This window comes from Streptopelia decaocto (assembly GCF_964273445.1).
Source record: "Streptopelia decaocto genome assembly, chromosome: 24".
In the NCBI taxonomy this organism is placed as follows: domain Eukaryota; kingdom Metazoa; phylum Chordata; class Aves; order Columbiformes; family Columbidae; genus Streptopelia; species Streptopelia decaocto.
The window spans coordinates 1,657,828-1,670,039 of record NC_138679.1 but is presented as its reverse complement, the minus strand read 5'-3'; the positions used below and the strand labels follow the sequence as shown (position 1 = coordinate 1,670,039).

At 69.1% G+C, this 12,212-nt stretch overlaps 2 protein-coding genes across 3 annotated transcripts; both read left to right on the top strand.

The window, feature by feature from the left end:
* The first annotated feature begins 384 nt into the window (after positions 1–384).
* LOC309449641 (uncharacterized protein) lies at positions 385–3,025 on the top strand. 2 transcript variants are annotated; one of them, XM_082071901.1, is made up of 5 exons: positions 385–718; positions 1,041–1,300; positions 1,386–1,461; positions 2,538–2,621; positions 2,735–3,025. In XM_082071901.1, the coding sequence occupies exons 1-5, from the start codon at positions 587–589 to the stop codon at positions 2,840–2,842; spliced, it is 660 nt and encodes a 219-aa protein (XP_081928027.1). In that variant the 5' UTR covers positions 385–586; the 3' UTR covers positions 2,843–3,025. The 2 variants fall into 2 exon arrangements, with proteins under 2 accessions (XP_081928027.1, XP_081928026.1); XM_082071900.1 differs by having other exon boundaries at positions 1,386–1,474; positions 2,538–3,025.
* Positions 3,026–3,823: 798 nt separating this feature from the next.
* Positions 3,824–12,116, top strand: MAP1S (microtubule associated protein 1S; the record flags this gene model as incomplete). The annotated part of the gene is made up of 7 exons (XM_082071885.1): positions 3,824–4,013; positions 5,313–5,414; positions 5,931–6,013; positions 6,087–6,227; positions 6,588–9,798; positions 9,955–10,172; positions 10,708–12,116. 7 exons carry the CDS (start codon positions 3,824–3,826, stop codon positions 10,861–10,863), a joined length of 4,101 nt encoding a protein of 1,366 aa, XP_081928011.1. The 3' UTR covers positions 10,864–12,116.
* Between the last annotated feature and the right edge of the window lie 96 nt (positions 12,117–12,212).

Sequence of the window (12,212 nt, the reverse complement as noted above, 5' to 3'; positions counted from 1 at the left end):
GGTTCGGGGCGCGCCGCTTGCCCGTGCCCGCGTGTCCGGAGTCCCCACGCCGCCATCTGCCCGCGGGGGCCGTGCTGACACCGTGTGCGTGTCCCCACTGTCCCCCGACCTCCGTGTCCCCCCCGTACCGCACCGGCGGCCGCGCTCCCGTCCCGCACACCGCCCCTCCAGCAGGCGGCGGGAGAGGCAGCGGGGGGGGCGCTCTGCCCGCCCTCTCGCTCGCCCTTTCGCACTGCCCTCTGGGAAGTGTAGTTGCGGCGTGCCCCGCCCCTTCCGCGCCGCTGGGGGGCGGGAACTACATTACCCAGAGGGCGCTGCGCGGGTGGGGCGGGGTCGTGGGGGTGTGGGCGGGGCGCGGGGCCCCGTGAGGGGGCGGGGCCAAGGCCGAGCGCTCCCTGGGGCACCGGGTGCGCACCGGGACGGGACCGGGGGCGACCCCGAGCGGGCCGGGGGCGACCGGGCCGGGGCTGCGGGCCACGAAACTGGGGCCGGAGCGGGCTCGGGGCGAGCGGACCGGGGCCGGTAGCGGGACGCTCCGTGTCGCCGCCTTTGCCGCCCGCAGGGTCCCGACCGCGCCGGCTCCGACATGGGGCTGCGCTCCCCCCGCGCCTCCCTCCGCCGGGACACACCGGGCGAGGGGTCGCACGGTGACTCCGAGACCCCCAGGTCGGGTGTGACCCCCGGCCAGGAGGAGGAGGAGGAGGACGAAGGCCACCAGGTGAGGCTGCAAAGTCCCCAACCCCGGTGGGATTTGGGGCCCACGCTGCCCCCCCGTGACCCCACCCGCTGTCCCCGCCTGTGTCCCCGCGGTGGCGCGTGGGTGACGCCTGCAGCGTGGTCTGGGAGGGGGACAGGCTGCTGTACCCGCGCACCTGCGGGCGCTCGACCCCGTCTCCGGCACCTGCCTGGAGCTCGACGTCTACGGCAACACCGAGGGGCGGGCACTGGCCCATCTGCTGCCCCCCTGCCCCGGGGCCTGGGGGGACAGTGACACCCCGCAGGGTGGGGGTCCCCGCCGACCCAGCGCCACTTTGTCACAGGAGACCCCGCTGGGCGCGAGGAGGAGGAAGAGCGAGCGAACACCGCACTCCCCGCCGCCCCGAGGTGAGCACCTGCCACCCCCCAGCTTTGGGGGACCCCATGCCCTCCGCCGTCTCTCCCTAAGGGGCTGGGGACGCTGCCCGCAGGCGATGCCCCCGCCATGGCCACCGGTCCCGCTGTGTGAGGAAGAGGAGGAGGCGGCCCTGACCGCGATGCTGATGTCCTGGTACATGAGCGGATACCACACTGGCTCCTACCGGTACGGCGGGGAGCAAGGGGTGAACGGGACGGGTGGGGGGAAGGAGAGGGACCCCCTGGCGACCCCCCACTCCTCTGTGCCGCAGGGTCTCCATGAAGGCCGGGCTGAGGCTGCCGAGCCCCCCCCGAGGCCACGGCGCAGGGGGAAGAAGCCCCCGCACAGTAAGGAAGGGAGGTGGGTTTGGGGACCCGCCTGGTTCCCCAGGGCTCTCAAATTGCTACCCTGCCTGGGGGGAAACGGGGACAAGGGGGCTGGAATACCCCATTGCCCCCTCCTTGCTACTCACCCGTGTCCGATCCCCCCCAACTGGATCTGCCCCCCACCAGTGGGGCAGCCGTGGGGCAGCACCGCGCTCCTGCTCCCCCGGGGGTCCTGGTCCTGGCTCCCGCTGCCACAAGCAGCTCTGCAGCAGAGCTGCAGCCCCTCCGTCCCCCCGTCTGTCCCCAGCACTGTCCCCTCTTTTGGAATGAAGCTGTTTGTGAGACCCGCGTGTCAGCCTGTCTGTGCTGTCCCCACGGGGACCCTCGGCTGTGCCAGCGCCGCGCCGGCGGCCGGGACGCGCCGGGATGAGCCACATCGCAGCCGTGTTTGCTCAGGGAATTGGCAGCGTGGCCTGCGCGCCGCTGCGGGGCTGGGGGGGCAGCCCTGGGGGGGCCTCTGCGCCCGCTGGCTCTCGGGCTGCTCCGGCAGGACGTGGCGCTGACGTGTGTCCCGCCGGCTCGGGGACACGTGTGTCCCAGGGGACGCATCTCCCGGGGACGTGTCCCCCTGTCCGGCTTGATGTCAGCAGCAGCATTTGGGGGGGACACGCGCACACCTGCGCCCCATCTGCGTCAGCGGGTGTTTGCCCACGTCGGTGGCAGGGGGGTATAAATCCGGCTGAGCCGGGCACGTCCCTGAGCATCCAGGGACGCGTCCAGCATGGGGAGCGCGTGGCTCTGCCTGCTCTGCCTGCCCGCCCTCGGCCTCGTCCTGCTGGGCACCGCGGAGCCGGCACCGGAGCTCCCGCCGGCACAGAGCCCGCCCGGGCAGAGCCGGGACGAGCTGGAGCTGGTAAGGGACCATGGGACCGATGTCTGCGGGGGACGGGGCCGCCAGCAGCCCCCGCTCAGCTCTGGGGCACCTCGGGGTGCTCCCGCTGCTCCAGTTTGGGGGCTGGTTGTGGCTGTGCCAGGGCAACCCTGCGGTGTTGGGAAGGGGGTGGCTGAGCCCTGGGCTTTGGTTTCCATCGCTGCAGGTGGAGACGCTGCAGGAGGTGCTGGAGAAGCTGGGGAGCCGGGAGCTGCCGACGGTGGAGAAGAGGCTGAGCTGGGTGCCCTTGGTACAGCTGGGCTGGGGGGGTGCTCAGGGTGGGTCAGACCCCCCCGCTGCAACTGGACCCAGCGGGTGTGGGGTCCAGCGCCGGGGGGCCAGGCTGACGGCGCCGTCCCGCAGTGCGGGGCCGGGGAGCCGTGTGCTGTGCGCAGGGGCGCTCGCTTCGGGAAGCTCTGCAGCTGCCCCCGCGGCTCCGCCTGCAACCTCTTCATCCTCAAGTGCTCCTGAGGGACCAGGGACACCAGGGGCAGCGTCACCAGGGACAGCGTCGCCACCCACCACGATGCTGCTGGCCCAGCCTGTGCCCTGCGCAGGACAAGGGGAATCGTGGCCCCCAGCACCCCTGGGGGCCCTGGGCTGGGGGGTGTGGGTCTCCTGCTCTGGGGCTTCATTAAATGACTTGGATTCTCACTGCTGCCTGGTCTTTGGGGGTGCTGAGGTGCTGGGGGGGGGGTCCCATCCTATGGGGGGCACTGAGGTGGGGTGTGTGGTGGGGAGCGGGAGGGGGGACACTGTGGGGGGCTGAGGGCTGGTCCTGGAGCAGGGTGGGGTCTGGTGGGTCCAGCACTGTTTATTCCTGATCCACTGGAGAAGCAGTTTGGGAACGGGGGCTGAGGGTGAGGGGGCTGCACAGCCCAGCCCCATCCTGCTCCATCCTGCACTGCACAGCCCAGGCCGGCCCACGGCTGCCGGGTCACACGCTGCACTGCGCTCACTGCACAGCCCCCAGCTGCTGCGCGGCCCCTGCACCGCACGGCATGTCCCTCGCACTGCGCTGTGCCGCGCAGCCCCATCCCAGCTCCACACTGGCCTGCGCGCCCCTTGCATTGCACTGCACTGCAACTGCACTATGCTACACTGCGACTTCACTGCTCTACGCTGCACTGCACTGCAACGTTCACCCCCAGCTCCACACTGGCCTGCGTGCCTCTTGCATTGCACTACAATGCAACTGCACTACGCTACACTGCAACTTAATTGCATTGCACGGCGCTGCGCTGCGCTGCGCTGCACTGCACTGCGCGGGCAGCGGACCCCACCACAGCGGCCCCACCCCGCCATTGCCCCTTTAAGGCCTCCCCGTCCTCCCCTATCCCTCCCCGGCTTTTTCCCCGCCGCGACGTCCCATTGGCCGGCGGTGACATCAGTGGGCGGGGTTTGGCGGCGCAGCGGGGGCGTGGCCCGGCGCGGCGGGCGGGGGCGCCGAAGATGGCGGCGGCGGCGGCGGTTCGGGCCGCGGGGGCTGCGGGGGGCGCGGGCCGGGCGGCGGCGGCCCCGGCTCCGGTGGCGCCTCCCGGCCCCGCCGCGGGGCCGCGCCGCTACTCGCTGCTGGCCATCGTGGGCGGCGGCTGCCACCGGCCCGGCCTGCTGGCCGCCGCGCTGCAGCAGCTGGAGCGAGGTGAGCCCGGGCTGCCCCCGCTGCGGGCCCGCGGGACGGGGCCTCCCCCGAACGGGATGCTGCGGGATCCGCCGGCCCGGGGGGGCCCCCTCCTTGTCCCGGGATCTCCCGGGATCTGACCCGGCCCCTCCCACCCCGCCCCGGGCCCTCCCAGTTCGCCCCCTCCCGTCCCGGGTCTCCAGGATCGGGAACCCCAAGTTCTGCTCCCACCCCAGGGCCAGACCCCGGGATCTGTACCCCCAAATCCCCAGGAGCTGTCCCCCCCTAATCCCCCAGGATCTGTCCCCCCTAATCCCCCAGGATCTGTCCCCCCCAAATCCCCAGGATCTGTCCCCCCTAAATCCCCAGGATCTGTCCCCCCTAAATCCCCAGGATCTGGCCCCTCAGACCCCCGGGATCTGCCCCCCCAAGACCCTCGGGATCTGCCCCTTTTGCTGCCCCAGACCCCCTGGATCTGCCTCTCCAGACCTCGGGGATCTGCCCCACTAAGCCCCCTGGATCTGCCCCCCCTAAACCCCCAGGATCTGTCTCAGGCTGTGACCGCAGAGCAGCCTGTGCTGGAGCAGGTCCCCAAAACCATGGGGGGGACACACATATCACCAGGACAGCCCTGGGCCCCCCCAGCACCCTGCGAGGGCAGGACCGAACCTCGCCAGCCCCGAGCAGCAAAACCACCCCAAAAAACGGCCCCGAACTGCAAAAACTGCCCTAAAAGGGCCCCAACTCCTCGCCTGGCGCCTTGTGCAAAATTTGTGCAACCCCCCCGCAGCCAGCCGGCCGGTTACGCCATCGCCGCCGCTTCGCCGGCCGTTGGTGGGACCGGTTGTGGCCATACTGGGTGGCCCCTGCAGTGGGGGGGCTGGTAGCCCCTCAATTCCCCCCCCCGAAGGGGTCCTGTGTGGTTTTGGGGCTGCATCTGACCCTGCTCTGGGACACCCGCACTGGTGCCAAATCCTCAAATCCTCCGGCACCGTTAATTCCTTTAATTGGCGGCTCTGACGAGCTGTGCCCGGGGGCCGGGGTTTTGGGTTTTGGCAGAGCCGGCGCTGCCGTGAGTCACCGCGCACGGTGCTCGCCTGCCGGTCGGTACATCAGCCTGGGCCTGGGGACTCGCCGCGGTGTCCCCAAAGCACCTTAGGGTGACATCGGAGGGGGGACCAAGGTGGACATGGGGGACACAATCCCCACGCTGCTGCTGCTTGTATAAACCACATGGGTGCTGCGGTGGGTGCTGACAGGGCTGAGCCTTTTTTTGGTGTGTCCCCCCGCCTTTTTTTCCTCGGTGTGTCCCCCCCAAAGGGATCCGCTCCTGGGACATCGACCTCACCTCCTGCAACCTGGACGAGCAGCTGAAGCTCTTTGTGTCCCGCCACTCGGCCACTTTTTCCAGCATCGTGAAAGGTAACAAAGCGCCCCTCCCCGCAGCACTTTTTAATTGGTGGGGTGTGGGGAACCCTCTGGCCATGACGGGAACAGGCTTTGCTTTGTGCCCCCCCCAGCCAAGCCCCATGATCCCCCCACGTGAGAAGCCACTTCCTCCACCCATCCCGGGGCGATTTCCCATGGAAAAAAGGTCTCCAGTGGGTTCCCGCCTGTTTAGGGAGGGGGGTGCGGCCCCCAGCCCCTCCTGGGAGCGCTCAGGGCTTGCTGCGCTGCTCGGGGGGGACAAGAGGGGCTCCCCCAGCCTGTCGCCCCATTTTCCCTCCCTCCCTACGGCAGGAAGGACACGGGAAACGTGTCCCTGGGCTCAGCGGATCCGCTGGCCCCGCGGTGTCCGGCAGTGGGACGGTGACTGTCCCTCTTTGCGGGGGGAGTGTCCTGTGTCCCCCCCCGTCCCACCTCCATGGGATGAGGCCAACGCGGGGTGCAGCCCCGCGGTTTTGGGGAGGCGGGGGTGACAGCGCTGGGTCCCTGCAGGTCAGCGGACCCTCCACCACCGCGGGGACGTGCTGGAGACCCTGGTGCTGCTCAACCCCTCCGACAAGTCCCTGTGTGACGAGGTGAGCCCCGGGGGGGCGAGGGGGCCGTGGGGTGGAGCGCGGTGACATCCTCACGTCCCCCGTGTCCCCTCAGCTGCGGAACCTCATCACGGACGTGTCGCAGCACAAGCTGCTGGTGTTCGCCGGCCCCTGCGTGGAGGAGACGGGGGAGCTGATGCTGCAGACGGGCTCCTTCTCCCTGCGGGATTTCATCCAGATCTTCACCGACAAGGAGGTGCGGAGCTGGGGACGCCCGGGGGGGACCCGCCTGCCCCCCCGGCTCCTGCTGGTGCACGGGGGGGCCGCGGGCTGGTGTTACCGGAGCGAGCGTCTGCTCACGTTCTCCGGCGTCTCGGCACGGAGGGGGAGGCTGGTCCAGCCGTCTGCGCCGCAGCAGCCGCGCCGGCACGTCCTCCCCCGCGGGGCTTGCGGGGGGACACCGGCCATGTCCTGGTCCTGAGCAGCAGCCGGGGCTGGGTGCGAATGGGGGACCCCCGGGGAGGGGTGCACTGTGCTTGCCGAGGAGGGGGCGCTGGGGCCGGGCACCCCCTGGGCGCCGCACTCCGCCTGAAGCTCTGTCCCCGTCCCCTGGCAGGTAGGGGACATCCTGAGCTCCGCAGCCCCCTCGGCCAAGGCCACGCTGACCATCAGCTGCCCCGATTTCGGGGAGTGGAGGGACGCGGGGCTGGACCATCACAACCTGCAGGACTTCATCGAGCTGCGCTACAACCCGGGCTGCGTCCTGCCCGCCATGGAGGGGCTGGAGGAGTTCATGGAGTATCTCTCGGAGTCCCTGGAGCCCCAGTCCCCCTTCGACCTCCTCGAGCCCCCCACCATGGTCGGCTTCCTCAAGCTCTCCAAGCCCTGCTGCTATATCTTCCCGGGCGGGAGAGGGGACTCGGCTTTTTTTGCCGTCAACGGCTTCAACGTTCTGGTTAACGGCGGTTCCAACCCCAAATCGTCCTTCTGGAAGCTGGTCCGGCACCTGGACCGCGTCGACTCCATCCTGGTGACGCACGCGGGGACCGACAGCCTGCCCGGCGTCAACAGCTTCTTGCAGAGGAAACTGGCGGAGCTGGAGGAGGACCCGTCCCAGGGCTCGCAGGGCACCGGGGGGGACTGGGCCAAGAACCTCATCTCCCCCGAGCTGGGCGTCGTCTTCCTCAACGCTTCCGAGAAGCTGAAGGCCATCGAGGGCAACTCGCGGGTGCTGAAGAGCTGCGACGAGGCCGCCCTGACCCTGCACTACCTGGAGAGGTTGGGGATCCGTCCCAACCCGCTGGCCCGGGACAACGGGCCCCGCGCCGAGCCCACCGTCCTCTTCCAGAAGATGGGAGTGGGCCGGCTGGACATGTACGTCCTCAACCCCGTGAAGGGCACCAAGGAGCTGGAGTTCCTGCTGCAGCAGTGGGCGGGTGACAGCGGCTGCCCCAGGGAGCAGGACCTGCCGCTGCAGTGCCTGACGTCCGTGTGCGCCCTGCTGGTCTGGCACCCCGTCAGCCCCAGCGAGAAGATCATCCGCGTCCTCTTCCCCGGCTGCACCCCCCAGGGCCGCATCCTGGAGGGGCTGGAGAAGGTGAAGCACCTGGAGTTCCTCAAGCATCCCGTGGTCACCAAGAATGACTTGAAGGGGATGCTGGGGTCCCAACCGGAGAAGTTGCTCAAACAGAAGAGGGCGGAGAGCAAGGAGAGCCTGAAATCGGCTTCCAAGCTCAGCTTGGTGGACACCGGGACACCGGCGCCGAAGGAGAAGGCTCAACCAAAAGCGGAGAGGAAGGAGGTGAAGGTTGGGACCAAGGAGAAGCCCAAACCCCTGGGGGAGACGGCCAGAGCGGGGTCGGAGGAGGAGAAAGCCAAGGATGCTCGGGCCAAGCTGGACTCTTCCCTGGAGAAGCTGAAGGTGGATGTGAAGCCAAAGCTGAGCAAGGAGAAGGTGGCACCCAAGAAGGAGCCCGTGCCCCGCAAAGAGGAGAAGAAGCCACCGAAGAAGGAGGAGGGGGCCGAGGACAAGAAGGAGGCGAAGGTGCCGAAGAAGGAGGCGAAGGCCGAGCCGCCGCGCAAGGAGAGCAAAGCAGAGGCCAAGGCTCCCGCCAAGACGCCGGTGCGGAAAACGCCGGTGCCGGAGCCCCGCAAGCCCCTGGCCAAGGCCGGCAGCATCAAGAAACCGCCCCCGAAAAAGGAGCCGGAGAAACCCAAGGGCAAAACCCCCCGGGAGGGAGGTGCCAGGAAGGAGCCGGGGGTGTCGGATGGCTCCAAGTCCTCGTCCCCCGAGGAGATGCTGCTGGAGGCCGAGCGGGGCTGCGGGGCCGCCTCGCCGGGGGCCGCCGGGAGGAGGAGGAAGGAGGAATCCACGGATGAAGGCATCACCACGGCCGAGAGTGAGCTGGAGCCCTCGCCGATGGAGAACGGGGGGGCCGGGGGCCAAGGGGACTCATCCTGCCTGGAGAACGGCCTGGAGGACCCCGACAGCCCCCAGCGGTTCCGCCACCTGGAGAACAGCCCCCTGCGAGCCGTGTGCCCCCCCTCGCCCCTGGCCAGGACCCCCAAGAGCGACCGCAGCGTCAACTTCGACCTGACGCCCACCGGGGTGCTCAACCACGGCCCCGAGGGCGGCGAGGACGCCTGCGGCAGCTCCGAGGAGAAGACGCTGGAGATGATGTCCCCGGCCAGCTCGGGGCCGGCCAGCGCTGGCCACACGCCCTTCCACCAATCACCGGTGGACAACGGCGCCGAGGAACCGGGCGGCAACCGGCAGCCGAACCCTTGGGCCGCGGCCGGGGACAAAGCCACGCAGGACGGCACCGCGCAGGAGAAGCAGGCGGGCTGCTTGTCCCTCAGCCCCTTCAAGGACGACGTCCCCGACGTGTCCCCAACCATCACCACCCCCTCGCTGCCGGCCGAGGTGGGGTCCCCGCACTCCACCGAGGTGGACGAGTCGCTCTCCGTGTCCTTCGAGCAGGTGCTGCCGCCCGTCAGCGAGTCCCCGCCGGAGGACGGCAGGCGGTCCCGGGGCACCGGGGGGACGCCGGAGCCGGAGGCCGCCAAGGGCGGGTTGTCACTGCCGCTGCGGCCGTGCCACCACCCGCCGCGGGCTGACGGGGACGCGGTGGTGCAGCCGGGCCGCCGCTCCGACTCGCCCCACGACGTGGACCTGTGCTTGGTGTCCCCCTGCGAGTTCGAGCATCCCAAATCGGAGCGGTCGCCCTCGGCCGCCGCCAGCCCCCGGGAGCTGTCGGACAGTGACCCGTCGCAGGAGCTGGTGCCACCGCGGGGCCGCCCCCCCCAGCCGGCGGGCGAGACGCCCCCCACCTCCGTCAGCGAGTCTCTGCCCACCCTCTCCGACTCCGACGTCCCTCCGGCCACCGAGGACTGTCCCTCCCTCCTGGCTGACGGGCTGGAGTCGGACGAGGACTCGGAGCAGCCCCCCCGCGGCACGGCCAGGGTCCGGGACCCCCTCCCAGCCCCCATGAGGGACCCGTGTCCCCTCCCCGCCCAGCCGGGCATCTGCATGGTGGACCCCGAGGCGCTGCCAGCCGGGAAGAAGGAGCCCCCCCCCGGCAAGGTGAAGAGGACCCCGTCCCGCGTGGGCTCGGCACCCGCCACCCCCAAAGCCAAGCCCCCCCACCACCCCACGCTGCCCCCCAAGGCCAGGGGTGCCACCAGCTCGGCCCGTGACACTGGGGACAAGGCCAAGCCGCCCCTTGGGGACAAGAAGGGTCTTGCCGGTGGGGACACCCGCACCTCGGGGACAATGCGCAGCGCTGGAGCCCGGACGGCAGCGGGAGCTGGCAGAGCATCACCAGCAGGTACACGGGGGGGGACACGGGGGTCCTGGTGGGTATGGGGCTGCCGAGGGGACACGGGGGTCCTGGTGTCCCCATGCTGGGGCAGCTGGGAGGCACCGCAGTGGGGTGAGGGGTTTGGGGGTGTTACTCACACCTCCCGTCCCCCCATCCCGGCAGGCACACGAACCACCGCCGCCCCGGGCCCCCCCGTCTACGTGGACCTGGCGTACCTGCCCGGCTCCTGGAGCGCCCGGACGGTGGATGAGGAGTTTTTCCGGCGCGTGCGGTCCCTGTGCTACGTGGTGAGCGGGGACGACCACCTGAAGGAAGGGGTGCTGCGCCCCCTCCTCGACGCCCTCCTGGCCGGCAAGCACCAGTGGGGCACCGACACCCAGGTGAGACCCCCCCCCGAGCTGAACATGAGCCAGTGTGTGCCCAGGGGCCACCAGCATCCTGGCTGGTACCAGCACTGGTGTGGCCAGCGGGCCCAGGACAGTGACCGTCCCTGTGCTGGGACCTGGGGAGCCCAAACCTCAAATCCTGGGGGCAGTTTTGGGCCCCTCACGCCCTTGGGGTGCTGGAGCGAATGGAGAGAGGGAACGGAGCTGGGGAAGGGGCTGGAGCACAAGGGTGATGGGAGTGGCTGAGGGACCTGGGGGGTTTAGTGAGGAAACGGCCTCAAGTTGCGCCAGGGGAGGTTGAGGTTGGATCTGGGAACAATTTCTTCCCCAAAGGGCTGTGGGGCATTGAACAGGCTGCCCAGGGCAGTGCTGGAGTCACCATCCCTGGAGGGCTGGACAGACGGACAGGAGGTTCTCAGGACATGGGGCAGGGACAGGGGTGGGTTATGGTTGGACTCGATCTTAAAGATCTTTTCCAACCACAATGATCCTCCGGTTCTGTGGGTTGGTGACATGGTGACTCCTCCAGGTGACCCTGATCCCCACCTTCGACTCGCTGGTGATGCACGAGTGGTACCAGGAGACCCACGACCGGCAGCAGGAGTTGGGCATCACGGTGCTGGGCAGCAACAGCACCGTGGCCATGCAGGATGAGACCTTCCCCGCCTGCAAGGTGGAGTTCTGAGGATGGGGGGGCTGCGGCGTGGGCTTCATCCCCACCCTCCTCCTCTGTGAACCCCCCCTCTCCGTCCCTCCAGGGCTGCACCAGCCGCTGTGGCTCAGCGGGGAGGGAGAGGGGGGTCTGCTGGTGGGGGGAAATGGGCTCGTGGCCCCCCCAGCACCCCCAGGACTGGCGGGGGGCTCCCCACAGCACCCACACGCCGCGTGGCTCCCGCATGCCCACCCCTCGCTCTGCACCCACCGCCGTCGTGGGGTGTGGGTGAGGGACCAGCCGGGGCTGGGGCGACACTGCCTTTTGGGGGGGGGACAGGATCCACCCCCCCGCCCCGCGGTTCTGAGCCGTTTCCCAGCCCCACTCGATTTAACAGGGTAAATTTTGTCATTTGCTGCCCCTACCCCCTCCATGGACAAGCCACTACTGCCACCCCCCCGTACCCACAACCCCGGCCCTGGGGGGGCCTGTTCCCCTTTCTGGGTGGGGTCACCAGGCTGGGACAGACCCCCTGGTTCACGGGGCTGCAGCGGCTGCTCCTCCAGCACTACGGCCCCGGGGCTTTGTCCCCAGCACTGTCCCCCACCCCCAGCACGGCCGGACCCCCCCTCACGTGCAGCAGCTGCGGGGGGGCGCCGTCCTCTCTGCTGAGACCTGACAGCTCGCTGCACCCATGGCCCCCACCCACCACCCTTCAAGTTGCTGGGAGGCTGTTAAAGAAACAAATGTCACGTGCAATTTGTAAGGGGATTTGTGAGCAGAGATTTTGGGGGGGAAAGCCGGCCTGGGGTGGGGGGGACAGGACCTGTGTGTCCCCCCCCATCCCAGCTGTGGCAAACACTAACCTGTTTTGTAGGAGGCTCCTTACTGGCTCTTTTTGTAATGAGTTTTTTTCCTTTTTTCTTAAAAAGAAACAAAACAAAAAAAAAAAAAGTGAAAACTGAACAAACCAAACGTGTTCTGGCGGGAGGTTATTTATCTGTGCCCCCCCCCCCGACCCCCCAGCCCCGGGTACCGGCTGGTGGCTGTGGGGGCTTTTACCTTGGATTGTATCGTCCTACGTGTTCGGGGAGGGGGGGACTGAATGTTTCACCTTTAGTGCTTTATATATTATTTTCTTAGCTGGAGGCTGGTTTGGAGGTTGGCGGGGGGGGGGGACTGTCCCCCCCCACCCGTGGACGCCGCAGCGCTCCCTGTCTTGCACGCCACGTTCCCGTTCGGCAAATGTGTTGAAAACGAGCATTAAAGAGAAGATAACTCCCGGCTGCGCTCTGCCTCTGTTTGGGGGGGTCCCTTGGTCTTTGTGGTGGGGAGGGGGCGGGCTGGGTGCCACTTGGGGCCCCTGGGGTGCTGGGGGGGAA

Coding starts and splice junctions, on each gene's coding strand:
- LOC309449641 (XM_082071900.1), top strand. CDS start 587: ATGGGGCTGCGCTCCCCCCGCGCCTCCCTCCGCCGGGACACACCGGGC. Junction 719..1,040: donor AGGAGGACGAAGGCCACCAG/GTGAGGCTGCAA, acceptor ACTTTGTCACAG/GAGACCCCGCTGGGCGCGAG. Junction 1,301..1,385: donor TACCACACTGGCTCCTACCG/GTACGGCGGGGA, acceptor TCTGTGCCGCAG/GGTCTCCATGAAGGCCGGGC.